Here is a 23,732-nt window from a genome sequence, read left to right on the forward strand (position 1 = left end):
AAGACAGCGTTATCACAATCCACAAACAAAAAGTCTACAAATAAATTAATCGGAGCTTAGATCAAGATCATTACGTATAACAAAATAAGTACATATGTATGTACTTATGGAAGTGTGTTACTATACTAATAGTAGTTCACTAGTCACTATTGATAGTTTATTGGAAAAAGTATGGCATTAGTATTTATAATCGCGATGATGTTATGAATTGAAACCGATAAACGACCTATTTGCGGATAATTTGTAACATGATTAATAGCCTCAGTAAGAGAATTTAATGGTTCGAAATAACAGTTGGCGATTTCCAATAACCAATGTGTTAGAGTTTGTTACAGCGTCACTGGATGTTATATCACTTAATGCTTCCTTGTTGAGCAAGCCACGTCCATCTCACAATTAATTAAACTTGACTCGATTAGTACCTCGACCGTGTATCGAGACGTGTGAATTACTGTTTTTAGTGAAGTTGCCATTGTCATATTAACGGTATATGATTTTGTTTTTTTTATAGTACCTTATAATGTAGAGTTTAACGCGATCAAATAGGTACCTACCTATTATTTAAGTCCACGAAATCCGACATCTTATCTTTCGAGTGAGTTCTAAGATAGGTAATAAATAAAAATCAACCAAAGTGAAAACCTTCATAGGAGATGCGTTGTATTGTACATATTGAATTGTCATGAGATGGGTAACTTCCAGTGGCGGCGCGTCTAGATTGTTCGTAGGCAAGCCGCCGTAGCTAAGTTGCCCTTCCTTTTCTTTATAAGTTTAAAGAAAATGGCCCAAGAGCCTGAATAGCAGACAAGTCGATGGGAATCGAGTTCTATGGACGCTCCGCCACTGGTAACTTTTTACTGCTATGAGTGAGTCTTTAAACAAAATATTTGATTTATTACGGCCAAGGACGTAACGTTATCAAACAATCACGAAGGCATTTCTCACGTTAATTGCAAACAGTTTTGTGTTGTTTCGCACATTACCGAGATGATCAGCCGGCGGGCTCGTGACCGCGATACGCAAAAACCGACCTTCGGGACCGCACGCTGTACGGTGAATGACCCATTTTTGTAATGATAATCTTTACTAATTTTTTCCCGACTTTTTTACTTAGTTCCGGGCCTTTAATTAGCGAGCGATTAGTTTATGAACAATAAGTGGCAAAAAGTTGGCAAAAAGTAATAAGTTCATTTTTAACGATTTCGTTAATTGGATTTAAAAGTTTCCACAGATACACACGCACAGATACATGATTTCAGTTATTGCAAGGTTTTATATTAATAATGGTTATTTTGATTTTAGACTTCTACTTTTCTCTGACCAATCACCATTGGTACTCATCTGCAAAGTAAAGACTAAAGAGTTTACTATTGTGTAGTAGAACTTTGTCCTTAGTGGTTAACACTAGCCTAGACTGTAACGCTTATTCTCTATATGGGTTTCGGTGTGTCGAGTCTCAAAATGCTAGTCACAATGTGTAATTTAAATTTATTTTGTAAACAAAGTACAAACCATGTATATTTGTTATCCAGTGAGCCGCAATTTGATGAACAGAAAAGAGTGTATATCGGTAAAAAATGTGCGAAGTGTTGTGTCGCGTAAAGAATGCGGACAGTGCCACTGCGCAATGCAAACAAAGATCGATATGGTGTATGGGTAGATCACAATTAAAGTCGCGGCACGTTACGAACGTTACGAACTCCGTGAAGATGGCATGTTCAACTGCACAGACCTACCGAAATATCGAGAACTTACAAAAACATATGTACATATAAACATTTACATGGTAAATAGTAAAAACCCCGTATTCCATAGTAAGTTTTATAATTTAAAGCGTTCTTAGAGCCGTTATAGTGTCGCCATGAATGACGCCCATGACCGTCTGACTCTCTCTGTTCATACACATATGCGGCTTTTAGGACGGTGCAATTACTTCTGGGTTCAGGTACCTGTTCAGTTAATACTTATTTACGTATAAATTTCCGAATTCAGTTTGAAAAGTGTATTTCTTTGTGTTTGCGACTAGGTATGTATTACTACACTGAGCATTGTCCAACGTGCATAAAGAATAATAATATGCCTTTAAACGATATGGTTTTAGCCAAAGCCCTATACATAGTTGAAGTATGCTAGGTTTGTACTTAAATATTTCAAATTTCTGTTTTCCTATTTTCCTAATAGTAACAAACTAACAAGAGTTAAACACTGAAATATCGACACGTGGCACTTACTTCAAACGTCGTAGAACCAAAATGTTCTATGCGCTGTCGAAAGTTACCTACGTCCTTACAATCTATATTATTTTGAGCTAAATAATAGGACCTTAATGGCGCGGTTGTAGACAGACAGTTGCGTCAGCCAGCCTAAGTGCTCAAATATTTCGCATTACGCGGCGAAAAGCGACCATCTGAAGCTTCTGTATACATAATACCGACACAATACGTAATGATATAAATATGTATGCAAAATATAATTATTTCCGTGACACACACAGATAAATTGCATTTCTTTTGCAACAATAAAAAAGGTTTAGACAATAGGGTGAGGTGCACTGTTGAGTCGTTTCTGGTGCAATTAGCAATTTTTTTTACCAAAATTTGTATGTGCTTTATTTGTGTTTTAACAAGTTTTCTATATTGACATAAAAGTAAACAAAACTAGTCAAGAACTTACAACTTGAATAAACAAAAAGTTAATGTTCTTTTTATTTATCAATGGAGTCAAGAAGTTTGGGTGACGTTGTGTAACAGTTGATAGTTGTAGACTTGTATTGTATACCAAATCTTAATTTTCGATGTGTGATCAGCCTTAGTTATAATAATCCTTATTCGATCTGCAATCTTTTAAGAACTCTTTAAAGATTAGTAAGTAGTAACCAGGTTCACAGAACTTTGGCGGCGACATCAATGGCGACCTCACAGCTACGCCGCCATAATTGTGAATAGAAGCATTGTGATATATCCTCACTTCCTCTTTTTAACAAGCAGTATACGAGTCAAGGCGAATCTAAATGTGCACTTGTTATATCGCTTTAATGTCGATTCAGACCTTGTCATTGTGGATTTACATAATTGCCGGCCTTGTGTCTGATATTACATTTTCTATATAAAATCACGTAATATCGAGATTACGATGAAGCGCACGAAATAATTGTAGAGTCATTGCCACTGTGGTCGGCTCTTGTACATTACCTACACCCAATAGTAATGAGGAAGGGACACTAAAGTATTATAGAAATTCTAAAAAATAAAGTGATCTGTTTTATTGGTGTCACTTGAATTTTTTCGACAAGGTCTAAAAGAAAATCGACGTGTACGCTTTGAGTAATAACATTTCATTAATTTTAATTTCCGTACACTACAGTATCTTAGTAACATAGAGGACAGATGACTTTGTACTTGAGATTACTTTGTAACAGAGTTTCCTAAAATGGATAGGTATAATATAATATAATGCACTTACATCTACCTTTCTGTCGTTGCTTACAGCCTTGTAGTAGATGATAAAGTTTTACGCACGAACTTTAATTATTCCTTATTGTATTCAATTAAGAAACCAATGTTAAAATAAATTATATAATATTAGTTTATTAGTAGTTAATAATTTAAGGGCCTATAAATTGTACGGCCAAGTGTACTGTGCTAAAGCCAGTTCTACGTAGCAAATACGTGTCCTCTCGATTTACGATCGATAAGATAACTCCGATCTACCAATAAATATCCAGTAGGGAGAGAACTTTTAATAATTTGTACTTATTTTTAAATTGCTTTACCTGGGGGACTATACTATTGCTTATTTCTGGATCTTTATTCGTTATCTGGATCTGGATTTGTTAATTTACTTGATAAAATGAGTGACAGAATGAACGTGGCAGTATTGCGTCGATGAACGTCACTCATTTTCATATAGCCACGGCAACAACGACGCCGCAACAGTAATGCAGCTGCAGTTGACATCAGAGGGCCTACCGCGAATCACGTTTGACGTGTTGCCTCCCTGTCATACTTACGTACGAATTTACAAGTGCGACAGAGAGGCGATACCTACGTCGAACGTGGTTCGCGGGGGGCGCTCAGAACGTCACCTTTACTTTTCGATAGGCGTTTGTCGATAAACGATTGTCATTTTGGCTACGTACGACCCCTGACAAAAGCATTCATAATATTAGTTTAAAGCTTGAATAGATTATATCTATTACATAACAGATAACCGGGCGGGTGACATAAAAAGGCGTTGCGTCTGCATCTCCACCATGAATGGGCGCTGTCTAGGACGACGCTTACGCATATGCGCAGGGTTACTAAACAAGTCTCGATAATAAGGGAACTTTTTGGTGCTTCAATAATTTATATATATGTAAAGTGATTGTTATTTGAACGATAAGTCAATACCTAAATAACATTTTTGTAATCCTCAATCACGCCTCAATAGACGCACTTAACTTATCGATTTATTTTCGAGGAATTGGAATCCTTCATATGTGATTATCGAAGTCTATGTCAACATTAATTAATAGTATTGTTCATTGAAATAAATTTATCGAAGAGTATGGCTCATATTCAGCCGCCAGTCGAAGCTCGAAGGCGAGGCTGCGCACACACACACTCACACATCACTTGCGCCGGCGACGCGACGCGTGCCGGACCGGTCCGCTTCCGCCTTCCGACTGCTGTTACGAGACAATTTATGGTCTCCTGTGTGCTTACTGGCTTAACGGCGGCATATGGAGGCTGTGACGCTCTGTTCCTTATGGGCCCGATTCGGATTTTGAAATAGATATCTTTTAGACATCACCAAGATACGATAACGATATGTCTAAGATCTAACCTGTCAAATTTGACATTTGCGCGATTCTGGAGATATGACTTAGAGATCCAATTCACATCTAATAGATATCTTACTCTATCTAACGTAAAAGTGACATTAGTTGCCCGAATTGCGCTGCAAAAGAGAACTAGTTGATATCTAAACTATAACGTATCTAGAATGGATCTAGTACGTATCGTCTCTTGTGAATATCTTGAAGTTCGAATACGGCAGTATGTCGTCGACATATCAAAATAATCATGTGATATGTGAGGTCACGTCCGTCAGTTTATTTACAGTACCTATAGCCTTGTATAAGTAATTAAGTATATACGTATGAAGTAGGATGGATTGATTATAATTGAATAATTCCTTTTCCACCTACGTACGTACCACATACACACGTGAATTGGTTTCGAAAACTTAATTATTATTAATAATAAAGGTTAGACTAAAGCTTAAATTATTACCAAAATAAATGGCGAGAAGTATATAGGTATATAAACAAATTATTCAGACCTATTTATGTGAAATGTAACGAGGTCTGTGCGATTCAACCTCGTTTTATACGTTGGAATTTTCAATCACGTGATAGCAGTTTAAACAAAATTTATAATTACCGTGCCTTGTGTGCATGCTGCCAATACAATATACTGTCATTATGCAATTATTTCAGTTAGGTTAGCTTTAGTAAATACAAGGATCTTATCGACTCTATCTACTTAAATTCTTTTCTGCTTTAGTTACAATTCTTGTATACGTTTCTGTTATATCTAGAATTTAATACCTATTGTAAATATTAATGCTTAATTACATATTTCAATTTTACTCTAAAGTTACAAATTTAATGGTCCAGCAAATGTATTAATTAGCACAGAAGCTTTTAAATTATCCTATTTAAAGCGTGAGATTAAATTATACAGCCGTGAAGGTTAATGAAACCAATTATGGGACTTCGATTAAAATAATATTAAACATAAATTCGAATCCGGGTACACGAAATCCGCCACCTACAAGTTATAAGTATTGCCCGGAGCTGGCAGAATGCGGAACACTTCATGACGAAATTGCTTTTCCATTTACAAAACAACAACAAACCACAATATGTCTCGGGTTACGGTTTATTTATATTATAAGTGGGCGCTTAACTGCATAATTATAATTATAACCCGTTTCGATTTTAAGTCGATGTAATTTTATTGAAAATTACTTATAACCATTTTTTCACATGTCTTGGTAAATTTTAGGGGATATGTAATAGGGAACTCTACCTCTTTACCAAATTTTAACGAAATCCGACGAAAAAAGAACAAAAAAAGGGCCTTTAATATTTTTTTGCGCAGCAATAATATAAATATGTTGGATCATTAATTTCAATAAAACGTAGCTCTCTACTTATTACGATATTCAAATCTATCATTTTGTCATTGAGCACAATTATAACATAACAATGGTTGCATTGGCGTATGTTCGACCTTCTATCACTTTCTGCACCTACTTTAGAGCAATTTTATAATGGTCTATAACGAGATCGAAACTACTTCATAATCGTATAACAGTTCAAATGATTCTAAATATGTAGGAGTGGCCTAATGCAGACGTTAGTTGCATGGCAAAGGAACTGGGCGCAACCTACCACGAAAGCTGCTTTGTCTCCAAGGCAAAATGGAAGTGATTCAAATAACAGTTCCTACAATATCGTTAACCTTTATTTATATGCAAATAAAACATTTAACGCCTGATATAAGAGATTATAATTCTGTACTTATTTGTGAGAATTTATATCGTGGAGACCGTGTGACATTTGGTTTTATTCTGAGTTACTTGTAGTATCGCAAATTGATATTACTGTTTAGTTTTATTTAAATATTCACTTATAACTAACTAGGTCAGAATAAACACCTATAAGTCGCGTTTCAAACGTTTCGCTTGTATTTTCATTTAAAATGGGTATGTTAACGATAAAAGTTGTAAATATTATATAATAACTGGGGCTAACTTTAGACTCCGCCCTCAAATGGGACCAACACATAGACACCCTTTGTAAGAAGCTTTCCGGTGCATGCTTTGCTTTAGGTAAGCTTGCTCACGTACTGCCTTATAAAGAACTACGATCAACCTACTTCTCACTCTTCCATTCTGTAATGTGCTACGGCCTGGAACTATGGGGCACAGCGGCAGAGTGGCATCGAGTTTTTGTACTTCAGAAACGTGCCCTAAGAATCATAGCCAGAGCCTCACCAGGTACGTCAGCAAAACATCTATTTGCAGACATGAAGATACTCACATTACCCTCTCAATTCATATTCAACATAGCTAAACACGTACACACACACAAACACACTTTTGTTACCAACAAACTCACACGCACCCGTTTAGGTAGCAAGGAACGACTGCTACCACCACCCCACAGACTAAGCAAGTCTTCAAAGACCATGCATGTCTTAGGTCCAAAGATTTATAATGCACTGCCCAATGACATCAAAATGTTAGATAGTACTAATATGTTTATTAACAAACTTAAAAAATGGCTTATTGATAGAACCTTTTATACTGTAATGCAATTATTTGAAATTGAAAAATGCAATAACTAATTAATTATTACCTAACTATAACTAATATGTACCTATCTACTAACATGACATGTTACCTATTTTAATCTTGTCATACTATTTCAATTGTATTTTTAATCTAATGAACATAATAATTATTGTAATTTTAATTCTAGACATACATTTTTTATTATTCTCAATAATGTGATAATAATGTGTATTTTATTTTCTGATGTTGACATGTAATATTTTAAGAATATTATGAATAAATGAGTATGAGTATGAGTATGAGTATTACTATCAACTTAACGAAGTTTACTTCTGAGCCTAGAGCCCGCCTTAGAGCTACGTGGTCTTGTCACTTGATTAAGGCGTCTTATCAAATTCCGAGCGAACCATCTTTACATTTGCCAACACACTGTTTTTACTTTTTAACACTCAATTCGAGTATAGCAATATAGATCGCCGGGCTTCATTGCCCGTGCGTACTTACTTGCCTTAGCCTTCAGTGACCATTCCACTTAGCGTATTTAGGTTGTAGGTATGTCACTTCTTACCGCATACTACTATTTTATTTACATTGCTTTTATGCAATAATGTCAATGGTGTTTACCTATTTAAAACGCTAAACATAAAATAAATATTTATAGATTTTGCATTTGAATGACTGCTTTTAAGTTTTTCAATCAGTCTGTAACTATTATGATCTCATTACCAATAAGAATCTTTGATTAAATTTAAAGAAAGTAAAATGTGCATGTGTAATCAGCAAAGTAGACTGATTTAGAAACCTATCAAATTTAAACAGGTACACTGAGAAAATGAAATGGCTAGAAATAAATAAGTTTTTGCTGTTTACAACCGAGTGACTTGGCTCGGAGGGAGCCTGCAAAGTTCGTTGTTAAAATCAAAGAAGTCAACTAGGTTAACGTAAGTTGGTAAAATTACGCAAATAAATGTATTAAGAGTAAATAACACGCGTTTATATTGACTAAGGCATTATTTGAAAACAGATTAGTACTTGGTTAAAACAACCAAGAACGTTTAGCAATAATTGCTTGTTTGTCAATTACAAAGCTTTATTCCGCATTCTAAATAAGTATTTGTTGTATCCAACTGAATAAATTTTAACGAAGCCAAATTGGTACTTTGCTAGAGCTTATTTTTTTCCGTGTATATTTTGAGAAATACCTGTGTAGTAGGTAGGTAAAGTTTTTGAATGTAATTCTTCAGTTACCAACCTTTGCAAAGCTAAAATAGTCGCAGACCAGGTCAGTAAACACATTCCGTCAATGCTGCTCAATTATTTACATAATATCTGACATTAGCGCGGAAGGTCTTTAACAACTCTGCCTTGCTAGTAAACTAGATGTCTGTGTAATTTAAATTCGTAAGAAGTTACGTTCTTTTAGTCCGGCAAGACACTGCAATCGCGTGTCGGTCACATGACCTACAGCATCATGTAATTTTGTCATTGATCCACATTGACGCAGATTAATCCATTTTCAATATATTAAAGAATGTTCATAATCACGGAATGCATGTTTGTAAAATATTATTACTGATCATTTACTCTTTAGTGCGCAAGGGAAACTTAAATACAATATTTTAACATTTATAAGTAGGTTTGTGTTATAATGATTTTAATAACAGCACATTTTAGTGGAAGTTGTCTATCAATATTAATATACTGGGTCAAGCAAATCTTGTCAGTAGCAAACGGCGGCAAATTTGAAAAATCGCGGGTTAGCAACACTGTGTTCTAATAATTCGAAAATCGCGTGTCATCTGTGCTTTATCTGTGGAATGTGGACCGCGAATGACAGCCATCATCTTGTTTGTTTACAAATGGTTTACAATGTTTACATTCTGAATCGATTCTATTTCAAGAGATATTTCTGCTGTGTCACCATTAAATACCAATATATTAAATAAATTAAATAAGACTGTGCTTAATTAAAGCTAAGGTGCCTACAATGCCTACAGTGCCAACTGAGAAATCTAATAAAATATGAAAATCCAGTATGACATCTACCTGCTGAAGCAATGATTTTATTCATACATTCTTGTTTAACGGCATAGTCCACTTACAATTTTATTTTGAGATCTTCAAATTAGTTAATCATTTTTATCAACATCACACACTGCTTTTAAATCGTCCGTCCATACGTATTAATAACAATTTCAAACATTTTCAATAGAGAATCCGCGAGTGACAATTTGAATTGACGTACGTGACAAGGCGCGCTCATAGCGCGCTCAGCGAAAAAAAAAGTTTTGTTTTGATGTACATTGTACATTGCTGCTTTTCTTAGCGCAATACTACTCTTTGAGTGTTGCCCTACTTTAGTTTGCTTTACATTGCTACTGACAAGATTTGCTTGACGCACTATATAATACCAGTGCAATGAAGTATCTAAGATTTTTTTATCTTTATTAATACTTATTCACTCCGTGAGTTCGATTAATAAAAGAATAACTTGCAATATCTGCATGCATATCTGATGAATATGTACGAATAATTATGAAACACGCCTCGTCTTTCCTTCATACATGTATTACTTTATAATTACCTACCGACTCTTATTATACTTTAAGTAGGTCACATACTTCAAATAGTTTATGTATAGGTGGAGCATTTTCACGTTGAAATCTTCATAATGTAGCTAAAACTCTCATCTCTCAAACCAATCAATCACGCGATTTGGTGAGCCATGAAACTGCGTCATTATGGTAACGCTCAGTTCAGCAACTTGAGGAAATCGATCATGAATCATTAAAAAAGATTCGTTACACAATTTGATGATATCGCTCATTGTTTTCTAAAGATAATTCACATTGTTAGTTTTTGAACTGAACTTACGAATCTGCAAAATAATTAATTATTTAATTATTAAAGTAAAACATAAGTGATTTCTAATTTCGAATTCGCGCTTGCCTGATGCTAAAATTATCTTAAATAATCTTTTTTTATTTCAACATATATATACTTGACTTTAGTTCCGCTATAGACACGGCCATACATTCCTATTGGTTGAAGTAACGATAATTATGTATCTAAAGTTATACTTTTACTTACATATACTTCCCGTCTAATAGGTTTTTGTTATATTTAGAGTTACACTAAGACAAGTCTGCAACGATTTTGCTGACACACGCAGTGGAAGTGTTATTTTAAATGTAAAACTTCTACAAAATTATGACGTATAAATAACACTAGCAATCGCACTCAAAATCGTTGTAGACTTATCTTGGTCTAACTCTACCTATTATTCGGTGTATTATGGCAACAAAAAATCGGTGTTTCCTACTCTAATTATTAAGGTTGGTATTGTTTTATGCTCTTTTAAAGCATTTTTTTGAAATCATCGTCATCTGTAGGTAAACGTCTGAACTTTCAGTCTACCACCATATTAAAAGAGTCATATTTATTATTTTGTCCACTCCGATATATCTGTTGTGCGAATAGACAGTGTTCTTATTTATTCTAAAGGATACATAAATTTGTTAAATGTATTCAGGCCTTCTGATGTCTCGGCTGCCAATAGCAATATTTTATGTCGCAATCCAGGACAAGCATTGGGCGCTCACACGTGATACGTAGAGATCCTTTCATTGGTGGCTGTTGTAACGTCCGAGGCATTTGTTAGGTAAATGTCGTAATTATTCGACTGTCTGGTTAACGTAAGATGCTGTGGAATTGTTTCTGTAATGAACAATCTACAAAGTAACTTTCCGTTAGTTTACCTCAGTATACATACATTTTATATGTATATTTAAAACCATATCTCGGTATGGAGAGGACTGCCTACATTTTATAATTGGCCTAATATATAGGGATATGGTATTGGATCGATGAATCTTTAGGGATGTTACTATAAACGATCGCAGGTGAGAATTTGGAACAACATCAGCATGCTGGCTAATGTTATGTTGAATGTTTAATTGCGAATTTCAACGTCTGCCACCCTCGAATACTCTTTTATATAGATATATATCACTATAGTTTGCGTTCAAAAGTATCTGCCTTAGTCTAATCGTTCTATCCACATATAGAGAATATAGAGATTATATCTCTCTTCGTTAAGGTATTAGAGAATGGTAGTACATATTTTTATGACGCCTAGCCTAATATGCTACTTATGATGCTGACTATACATCGAGTTGTTGTACAATTGTACATTTATATGAATATTACATACATAGTATTAATTTTTTTAGTACTTAGTACGAAATAATACATAAATCAAATTCTTTCATTGTACATAAATAGTGAGTAGGTATTGACTAAAATCAATTTGATAAATGCTACAGATGTAATAAATCTGGTCTCTACACATTTCTAAGAGCCTCAGGCTCAAATCACTGTACTCAGTTCACTATAGCCGGTAGAGTTAATTGTCCTTGACTTTGAATATAGCCACAACCTCCAAACAATATAGGTAGGTAAGTACTCAATAAAGGAGGTATCTTATTATTTATTTTTGCTAATTTAATGTCTTTATATCAGCCCCATATGTATATGGTCCAAATTAATTTGAAGGTTGCGGTATGTCGTTTGTTAAGTCTCTGCTCTAGTTTGAGTGCTGATGAATAATTGGTCAAGCTAATTTGCGAATTTAATTACATGTGATTACACAGAAACATGTCGAGAGTGATGCAATAATCTATGAGCCTCATTGTTTAGTTAATGTACTACATGTAATATTATTATTATCTTGCTAGTGGACCTACTTAAAAACTGTTATGTAAATTTATATGTAAGAAATATTATACATATTGTTATTTGTTAATCATATATTTAGACCGTTGGTTAGATAGAAGTACGTATGATACAGCTCCAGCTGAGAATTATGCTGAATTAGGTTCAACAAATTATGAACAAAAAACTTCTTAAATATATGGGAGTTGTTTTCAATCAAGTTTTCTTTGTGTAACTAAGTACCATCCAAAAAAAGTAGCAAACGTAATACTTATATTAGGCGTCTCTAATGGCACACTCAGATCGAATCTCAAATCCTTTTTGTTTTATGTCATTAGCGCCATCCAAATGACTAGGTATGTTGGTCCAAGATGTTAACTAGTACAATATCCAGCGAGTTGTGTCACTCTGTCGCAACGTTAGTTCACACTTGATTTGGTTTCAGTGCACGCGCGCGCGTGATTCGCAGCTTGTTGTTTCCATGTACTTTGCATTCTGAGACGCGATACCAATCTTATCTTTGTCCCCGTATCGCACTAGATAGTAAAATGTATTCAAATTTGGATGGCATACCCATATCCAAAAAGGTATCTGAATTCAATAGGTTCTGTTTTAAGATCTAGAGGTGCAGAGGGCGGTTGTAGCAATTAATAATATAAGTACAAGATAAAGTTCGAAGATGTATGAATATTAATTCGAAATAATTATTTCCGATCTATTATGACAAGTATAAGTATGCCAGCTATCAGTTTATCAGAAGTTGGGTTTATAAGTTTTTAGAGTCAATAAATCCTGTAAAACTTTTCTGTTCAGTTCAGAGTTAATTACTAGATTAGGTACAAGGTTGTACAACTTTTGTTATACTCCTCATACACATTGGGTTTGTGCTAATGTTGGTCAGTTATTTAACATCGATACAATCTAAGCGTGATTACGATCAAGCTTTGATCAATGCAAGAATATAGTTTATATTGTTTTAAATATGTATGAGGTGTGTTGCGTTAGCGGAAAGCGGTAGCCAGGAGTAATGTCTGAGATGTAGCGGTCTGGCTAGAACCAAATGGAATTTCGCAACTAGGTTTAACATTGCTTGCTTAATGTCTTTTGTGCTTCGAGATGTAGGCATCAAACAATACTGGACACGTAATGTAAATTGAATGCAGGTTTGCTTTTAAGTCTGACCTATCGTAACGGGTATGCAGTCCATGGAGTCTGCGTGCGCTGCGTTAACTACTAACTATTGATGGCACAGTGTTATTACTAATAGCAGTGGTTCGATCGTTTTAATTAACGTCAGTTAGCCAATTAAGGAGGGGCGTACCTAATAAAATTATATAAACGACGTCGTGAATTATGCAATCAGCGAAAAGGAAATTATCAGATATTCCTCCATATACAATACCATGTACAGTGAGCTGCGAAATTGCATGGAAAAAATATGAATGAATTCATTGATAACGTCGCCATGCACTTTAACGGCTGATGGTAGCTTACTTACGTTTATTTAAGAAAATATTTTACCGATAAATAAAGAATAAATATTAGGGTACAATCTTACACCAATACACAGGCACTCAAGGCTTGTGTTGTGTTGTTATCTATATATTTATACAGTGTCGAAAGATAAGTCGGGCCCTGGAGGGAAACTACCTTAAATTCTTAAGCTGGCTCATTTTACTTAAAGGACACATTCCTTTATTTTTAGAAGAAACAATACTGCATTAAAAGTTTTTTTCTTTTTTTCTTCAATTTGGCTTGTCTAAAAAATCTTGAGTACTAAATATTAGATTTTATGGATATTTTGTACGACAGACGAGTGTAAGACCTAATGTTTCTTGGAGAAATGTTATCATTAACATTAACTGTATCGACTAGTAGAATAAAATTACGATATTTTATTTTTTGTAATTTTTAGTCGGTTCGAGTATCGGGCGAGGCAAGCGAGTTTTAGAAAATGCAGAATGCAGTTTTGTTTCTTTTTAAAAATAAAGGAATGTCTCCTATAAGTAAAATGATCCAGCTAAAGGATTTAAGGTAGTTTCCCTCCAGGGCCCGACTTATCTTTCCACACTGTATAATAAATATGTATTCTTAATAACATGACGTTTTAAGTTAATGCTCTTTTGACCTTACACCGCTTGATGTGCGTTCAATGGAATAGGAATACATCTTGTAGAAACCTAAAGCATCCTACTGGTCTCAAATTTCCCCTGTGAATGTAGTTGTTGTTACAGTTCGGTTTTATCGCCCCCGCAGTTTCATCAATACCTTGCTAAACTTCCTAGACGGTTTAAACTTGACGCTGCACTTACCTTGCTACCCGTTTGTCGTGTTGCATATTTAAAGGGTTTCTTAATGTTTCTGGCGCAAATTAAACGCGAACCATAAATACAGAGAAACAGTAATTATGAAATAATTTTCCAGCACTATCAGATCACAGGCGTTGGCTAATAACCCCTACCCTGTTTTAAATATAGTGTATTAAAGTTAATAGAATTTACGAAGTGATAAATTAACATATAAATTTTTGGGTACGGGCTGGTCACAAGTTAATAATGGCACGGCACATTTTTTTTGGTCTCGTAAATTCATTTCATATTTTAACAATATGTAAGTTAATAATGAGCCTTTTTATCACACTTGCTCACGCAGGTTTAGTGAGAGAAATAGCAAAAAAAACCGTGGGTAGTATTTTTATTAATTACCTACTTATGTCACGAAGTTAGATGTACCAAGAATAATATATTATGTATAATTCTAGACATTCGTCTGGATATTCTAAAATTATCTACGAGTACAAGAGAACTATTTTTAATGGGTCAAAGAGTAAACAACCATTATTCTTGATTTTAAGTAATTTACAATTCCACGCATTGGTCATAACTACTTTATTTATCAGTTGGCAAGATATTTATAAGTGTGAAAATGAAAACTGCAATCAGATTTGCATAACTAAATCAATTGCGTATGCACAGACGGGCGTTCGGTCCTTGTACTTATATCTACCTACCGAGCCTTTATGTAGGGCTTATTACGAAACCTCTAGGACAAATTGCTAGTCACGTGAACTTACCATTATCGTTTTGTAAACGCCTTAATTGAAAGCTAGTCTATTATGGGATTATATCTCAAAAAGTTAAAAACATATTTGTTAGATGTAACAAGTTATTTTGTGTTTATTTTAATATAACTAAATAGTAAGTACCTAAGTATTTTTTTAAATAATACCGTCGTATAATTAAGTACCGAATTTCGATTTATACTTATAGGTACAGATATACAATTTTCAACCTATTTTATTAAAAAAATGGTCAAAATTTATGTATTTATACAAAATGTTAATGGTACCATATAAAAAATCATACAAAAATAACTTAAATATGTATATCTAAATATTAGAAAATTTTAATCTAAAAGACCTCCGCGAGTTGTACCGGGTGCAAAGGTGCCCATGACACTTGCCGCATTATTAAATAATTTTGTCACTATTAAATTATCAGTAAAATCAATTAGGTTAGGTTCTGTTTCTGGGTCATGGGGTTGGGTGTGGGTTTAAGGGTCACCGAACATAGACTACGATTTCAAATAATTTGCAATATATACGTATAAAAAGAGTTCCATTCATCGTTCCTCATAAAGTAAATCGCCCGTGTGCAATGTGCATTCATTGCACACACGTGCTCGTATTAGTCGAGCTAGGGTTCATACATATGCCGTGCAGACCTCAGCCGAGGTCAGCTCAAGTTCAGACACTTGTTTTGGTCCAAACCAGTCCGACATGTGAACAGGTTCGTTACGTAACGTTTCCGCGGTTTCACTCGTGTGTGAAACTTATTGGCGGGATGTGTGGCTACCGTCACTGCTGAAAAAGGGAAAGGATATGGGAACTACTATTTGAGTTTCTGAAGGAAAAAAGATGGACAAGAGGCAACATAGCATTGTTAACAAAAAATATACACGTTGGTAATATTTTTTGCCCACAAACCCGATTCGCAAAAACAATTGCACGAGTTGTCCCAAAAAAACTTAAGTAACTATAATATGTATGAAAAAACTGAAATAACGAGCGATGAAGATAAGTTTTATAACTTTAATTAATTACGAAAATATGTTGAAAGACCTCCCAGTAAGCTGAGAGATAATTAATCAGCTGAATGTTCATTATTCTACTTTGTTTATTTTAGTTGCCTAACAAGAGATTTAGATTGGTCAAGAAAAGGCATGCAGCCCACATTCATACTGGATTCCTCGCCCGAATCAACAGATCAGCAAACACAGGACTGCAACTGGATCAGTGTCTCGAGCTACTGCGTTAAGATAAAAACGTATTTAACTGATTTGCAAGACCGAAGTGATCCCATAAGTGTTCCGTAAACAAAGTTTTGTACGGAACACTAAAAATTGTATAATCAAATGATCCATTGTAAAATATTGTTATTAAAGCAAAATTAGGTACTCGTAGGCCGCTGATAGAAAACGGAAATCTCACTATCAACAACTCTATTACAAAACGAATCGCGTTCGCTATTGCTTGTATGAATATTAATATACTAAAGGTTTTGTTGCCTTATCGGCCATTACCGCTGTATTTGAAAGTATGTAGGTATGTGGAGTAAGGCCGCGGAAGACCACCAGCCGTGATTACTATACCAATCGATTCAGACATATAATTGAAATAAGCGATTGTCGAATAATCGTAATGATACGCTATAAAGCAATGACGGGCATACTATGCATGGGTACATGATCACAGAATAAATAATAGTACTAGGTACAGAAGACTCACTCTCTAACAAAACGCGTCTGTTACGATCAGCAGATATGGCCGCTGGGTGGCGATAGCGCCACGCGCGGCTTATGGCTTTCCCCAAAATTGGGGTGGAACGGATATATTTTTAGCTAACTGTAGCAAAGCGACGAAATCGCGGAGTGAGCCACGCCTGACATGAGTAAGTTATTAAGCATCGATGCCGTAACATAACAACTTGGTATTCAGATGCACCCATAGATAATTTGGCGGATTTGATACGCATGTAATTATAACGAGGCGTTCAGTTAACGCCTAGTTAACTGCACGCTTCATTCGGTAACGGCCTGAACTTTTAATTTGATTACGCTCTTTTACCATCTCAACCTTCATAACCAGGTTATCTGAAATCGTCCTCGTGTTAATCCGATTTAGTTATAACTAGCTGGATAGTAAAATAGAACATATTATCCATTATTAACGGTAGTGACTTTGTGTGTCGGTATAGTAGGTACCTAGAATCAAACGTTTTATTTACTTAGTTATGAGAAATTATTAAATTAAGTACCTAAGGTTAACATCGTATTGTTTAACAGCCTAATTCAATTTTAGTTACGAAGAATGGTGCAACTATTAGGATAGTGTCAAGAATAGGACAATTTACGTTTATGACCACGCTCAACGAATAATGTATGTTGCCGAATCGAGAGCAGGAGGCTAATTCAGTTTGCATTTATTTAAAGATTTGATTTTAGTGTAGTGTGTCGCGCACTCAAATACGAGTCAGTGTAAATACATATACGAACTAATGCTAATTAAGGTCAAAGTTATACATAATATTTTAAATTCAAAATTTAGCATAACTAATGTGATTAAGTTGTTTTCGCAGGCGTTAGTGGTGTGCGCGTGCGTCGCGCTGACGGCGGCCCAGTACAACCTGGACTACGGGCTGGACTACAGCGATAGCTTCGCCCCCACTAACTTCGGCGGACCCCTCCTGAACACGTTGTCGGCCGCCGGCGCCAGAGACCCTAGAGCTAACACCGGTAAGTTAGAATACGATACAAAACATTTTAGGGCCGAGAAAATTGACGGCGCGATTCGTGAAATGGATTAGAGATTCACTAGATATGAAATAGTAAAGAAATGTGACGTTCCCAGGCAAAAGGTACCATTGCCCCGGCTGAATATTGGAGCGGCGTTAATAATAGAGTAAGCGCCAGCCGCCATAAGTTACCTTTAGCCGTGGAACGTCACATATGTTTACTATTTCATATTTAGTGAATCTCTAATTCATATCCCGAATCGCGCCGTGATACTGAGATTATCCATTGGATTAAATTATACATGAGCCGAAAGGTGAGCTTTGTTATCAAGCCTATTTAAGATGATTTACAAATTCACATTCATAAGTTTTATTGATATGATTGTTAAAAACTTACAACTGGAATACAATTAAAAACATTTACCAATCAAAATGGTCACGTGTATTTTCGCGCCGAGGCAATACTAGCCGAGCCCAAATCTAGTCACCGATCAGTTTCAAATGTCAAAATGTATCTATGGAAATCCGTATCTAACGAATGTCAACGTAATATCATTTTGAGTGACAAGTTTGACCAAGTAATTACAATCAAATATAATCAACACACAAGTTTATGAATATAGCCTTAGTGCAAAATAAATAATGAAATATAAGTAAATAAGATACAGAATCTGATGGTGGTGGGCTTAACTGGTTTCAATGCAAACCAACCAAGTACTCTACTCGTAATCGCGATGTCTACATTTTGTAGCACTTAAGAGTCAGTCGAAGCTAACTAGAGTTAGAACCAGTATAAGTTTTTACACAATTTTATTTAGCTTTACTGTGTGTATTTGTATAAATAAATCTATACGGGCTTTAATATTGTAATAAATATGAACCACTCGTAACTGATTCAGTTGAGTAGGTACCTACTAAAATAATTTCGATACTAGTTAATTCAATAATATCGTGCTAATGTATGTAATGATGCAGTCGGAAGGACACTTCTTGATGGGAAAACACAAACATATCGAGGATAGGTTTATTGAAAAGCTTGAACAGTACCTGATATATGTACAATAGTACATGCAAATGAGAAGCTATAATAAAATCAGAAAAAGAGAAATACGGTAACTTGTTAACTTCGCATATCCGTAGGTAAGTGGTTACACTCGTGACTTTACTTCCTTAATGGCGTTTCTTAATAGGAATAAAACCAAAGTGTTAGCCACTTCGGTGGCCGCTTGACCTGTAAGTAGTAAACAATTTTACTACTACTTTTATTACTGTTGTTGACGAAATTTTACTATTCACTAGTTACTTTTTAATAGTTCGGTATTATAAAATGATTAGTAATAGAACCATTTTCTATCTAACCAGTTCAAAAGCTACATTGTACTATAGTCGGTATTTTTTGGTATTTAAAAAAGAGTAAACGAAATCTATCCTCAAATGTTTTCTTAAGCTAGTTGAGGGTAGATGAAACATTACATGATCAAATAATGTAGGTTAAAGTCAGGCCGTTCAGTGACAGATCTAGGTGGTTATAACGAAAATGTACAAATTATTTGTTTACTTGCCCGAAATTAATAAATTGAGAAGCTAAGATGGTAGCTAAGCTAAAAGAAACATTGAAGCTTAGACAAAGTTACTTGGTCAAGTTGCACAATGTTAAAGGGCTTAGTAATGAGGAGAGTAAATGTGGCTTAGTGGAGTGGACGTGACATTTCCTTATCATCACGGTTTGTCTTAAGCTGCTGTTGACTTGAAGCAATTATTCTAAGCACGAGATAAGTGCCCTCGCGTCGTAAATATGTTAATAATCGGAACATTATTGTAATTGTTGAATATACAAATTTAAGAATATTCCCATGAATTAATGTGATGTATGCATGGGATTTGCACTTATAAAGATGACTTCTACTGTGACGAGTCTAGCTTGGAAACAGCCCGCGTAGCCAGGATGCCAATCGCTTACGCTCCGTAGCGATCGAAACGCAACTGTCACTGTCGCACTAATATGGAAGAGTGATAGAGAGACATAATGTTTTTCGTTGTCGAAGCGATGGCGATCGTAACCTTGGCTAGGCCGGCTGTTCCGATTCCCTGTCGTCAGTGAGGTTAATGATCCATTTCAATATAGGTAGGTAGTACTAAACTTATCGAACTACTCTGTTAGTAGTATGTAAGCACTTTATCTGAATAGTTAAGTAATTTGATAAAAATACTTAAGTCGTTTCATCAACTAGGTTATTTACAGCTAACGATTAAATCGGTGGTAATTAGTAAGCTAGGTACTTACCTAGAAATAAGAGAAAAAGATTACTTAATCTTTTTCTCTTATTTAAACGGTTTACTAAAATCAGCCACATAAAAGTAGACACAGCACACCATATTAGTTTGTCAATATTTAATTAGATAATAGCTTAATTTTATACGACAGTTGCGTTGGTGTTGTAAGTAGGGTGTTTTAATCAAGACATAGAGCACTGCATCGCCCCTGGCTGTTATGAAAACAATTGCACTTCGATGGTTATCATACTGGCAGTTACTAAATATAATTTACCTTAGTCCAAGTTGATTGCCATTTTACACTGGCCAAATTACTATATTTAAACTCCGATTAAGGGCGACTTCGTAGCTGAGTAACTGAAGTATAATCGTCAACTTACAATTATATTGTCAAGTGTGGGACTGACAAAATAATCATTATTTCTTGCAACAAATATAAAAGTAGTCAGTACTTGATTGACAAACTACTAAGATAATTGCAACAAAATCTAGCTAGTATTGCTGTTCGACATATAGTGATAGAATTCTCATAGCAAATGTTTAATTATTATTATTTGACGGCCAAATCTCCACAAAATTCCTGAGAAGACCTCCTGAAGAAAGAGGGAGATGAAAGCGCAGAATATGACCCCTATGACATTGACAACACAGGATTGAGCGTACGGGCCTGGCCCCGCCGTACAAGGAGGCCCGACCAGATAGAAATGGGACTAAGGGAGGGAGAAAGTAGATTTTACTGACCAAACCGATCTGTTCCCTGCTAAACTTGAAACTGTTAACAGCAACGACTATGGCTCAAAATACATAATGTACTTATACGTGTGTTAAAATTCATATTATGTAGCTAGATATAGTTACATAATTCTCTATAGTAGGTATAATTGTATACTCGTGCGTAATATACGAAAGTATAATAGTTAAAGTTTCAATGTCAATGTCTATCCATTATCCATGCAGCACTATTGACAATCACGAACATTACTCCATCAGGTTCTATTTTTACCAAATTGCTTTGTCAGCTAAACTCACTCATGTTTCGCAATTCAAATTAAAAAGTATTAAAGAATTTAATAAATTAAATGTTACACAATTAGAATACATATAGTAAAGTGATTTTTAGAATACAAATCGCATAGGGTGCATTGGCTTAAACGATGACAAAAGTATCTAATGACCAGCTATTAGGAGTAAACCTGATTGCAACCTATTTGTATTTACCACTTCTCTATGTAATAAATGTTTATTACGAAAAGTCGTGATCGTGTCCAAATTTCGCTTGTCAAATATCAAACACACAATGATTATCGGCGCTTGAAAGTAGCTTTTAATCGCAGCTCGGCTAATGCAAGTGAACAATTGCGAATATACTGTGACGTTGTCGGTCTAATCTAAAAGAACGGTCACAACTCGTCAGCAACTATAGTTGTGTGTCATTACGTATTTTACGCCGAGTGACGATCTGATTTGCAGGTTTCGATGTGAACTAGAATTATTTGTTTTATATGGGAGCAAAGTTGTTGTTTAACTGCTCGTGCCAATATTGATATCCGAGCAAGCGAAAGACTCAGAAACTAAACCACGAGAGTAGCAAGTGTTTCGAAAACTAAATTAATCTCAGGCGAAATGCAATCTAAAAAGACTCAAAATTTGAATTTTATTACTTTGCCACTCTTGTGGATAAAATGCTAATATCTCATCAGTTTTTGAAGAATAAAGACTGCCCTTACAAGCTGGTGTGGTGAAAAAGTACCTACTCAAAAGCTTGTAACAAAAGAGAACTAGGTTTTTGTACGAGTGGGATTATTTCTGCATCCATTAATATGTGGTCAATATAATGGCCTAATGTTACACTTGCCATTAATTCTTGGAGCAAGTTTCGTAAGTATAATTTGGATATGTATTTATGGCGGTGCGACAAAGCAGTGGGAGGAAGTCATGCGCATTATACTTGGAGTTAATGACAGCTAACTAGCAGGCCCGTGTGTACAATAACCCATAAAAGATTGTTGGGTAATATTTTTATTGCCCGCCCAAGGGACTGAAGGGCAGACCCTTTTACTAGCTTTAGTAGGTAAGTAATTGTTAAAGATCAAGGCCAGACTTTTAAAGTACGTAAATATGGTTCGAAAAATGGAAGCTTAGTGTTGCGAGAGCTTCTGAAAGGCACGACGGTTAAACAAATTTTGCTACTGAGTAAAACACAACGTTTTTCACCATATCAGCGTGAGGAAAATACTTCAATCCCTTGGGCGGGCAATAATAGTACATTACTACAGAGGCCGGGACGAAAGGGGTTGCCGGCCGAAGACATATAGACGGCCGAGCGAAGCGAGGCCGGATAGGTCTGAGCGCGGGCAACCCCATTTCCCGCCGAGGTATGTATAGTGCTTTTCTCAAACATGCAATGAAATAAATAAAATAAAAAATCCACGAAACCCAAGTTTTATTTATAGAAAAAAGTAAACTACACCCAAAATATAACCAACACGTACCTATATCATTATCACGCGTATGTTTTACACGAGTCGTGTAGTTTTACTACCCGTATATTTTCATGTATCTTTGATTTTTTCGCCTTGTATCCGTCTGACTGTCGTTTTCGTCACATAAGTTTACATAGGTAGTCTTTCATGTTGACATCATGTTTCACATACATCGTTGCTTTATGTATGGAGTAAATAAGTATAATTTCCACACTGTTGACGAATTTGTATGTAGTTACATTCATTTAAAATATGCCACAAAACTGTTTCTAATAAACTGTAAGCCATTTTTCTTAGTTTCTCAAATAATAAAATTGCCATAAGCAACCATATACATACTTCGTCTTTGACTTGGCGGCAGAGGCAGCAAGTTATTTAAAATCAATTCTGCTTACGCTGCCAATTCCAGCACCTACGATTACAATTAATATTAATTTCATTATTTCGTCGGAACTCATATTAAAGTCAAAAAATCAACAACGCACCATAAATCCAATAAAACAGAATGAATATTTTTCAACTTTACCTCCATAACAATTTAAAAAATATAACTACGCGTGTTTGAGTAGACCTTTTTACCGCTAACGTTTAGATGAAATATTTTAAATGTTTTTATTTGTGTAGTTAAATTTATAATTTAAAATTATAGAATGTATTATTTATTAAGTTCATGTTGATTTTATACAAATAAAACTGCAAATTATAGCAAACATTGTTTTTTGTTTTTTTTTTATAGGCGTAGTGCCAGAGTGTCATTACGAACCATAAAGCAAATACTGCCTCTAGTTTTTTTTAATGGATGAATGCCACGATGCTGTGTCACAAATATCTGTGAAATGAAAATTAAAAAAGAGGACTTTGCCGGCCTAGGCCTGCAAGATGTGTATGAAATTCCATTAACGACCTTTTGTCCTAGCCGCACCTGAAACGTCATACTTCGCAGCTTATTATAAGGAACATAACATCAATATTTAATTGCATGTTTGAGAAAAAATATTTCCCAACAATGTTTTATGGGTTATTGTACACACGGGCCTGCTAGTTAGCTTTTTACTTATTGAATAATATATAGGCAACAACATAAAAATATAATCCAAATTAATGTTAGTAAATATTTATCATT

At 35.0% G+C, this 23,732-nt stretch overlaps 1 protein-coding gene across 2 annotated transcripts in view; it reads left to right on the forward strand.

The window, feature by feature from the left end:
• LOC134664419 (uncharacterized) overlaps nt 1-23,732 on the forward strand; it is a 38,521-nt gene that overhangs the window by 2,300 nt on the left and 12,489 nt on the right. For both annotated transcript variants that reach the window (XM_063521053.1, XM_063521062.1), the window contains one exon: nt 17,697-17,853. In XM_063521053.1, coding sequence (XP_063377123.1) covers nt 17,697-17,853 — 157 coding nt within the window. The remainder of the gene's footprint in view (nt 1-17,696; nt 17,854-23,732) is intronic.

This window comes from Cydia fagiglandana, chromosome 1 (genome assembly GCF_963556715.1).
Source record: "Cydia fagiglandana chromosome 1, ilCydFagi1.1, whole genome shotgun sequence".
Classification (NCBI taxonomy): Eukaryota; Metazoa; Arthropoda; class Insecta; order Lepidoptera; family Tortricidae; genus Cydia; species Cydia fagiglandana.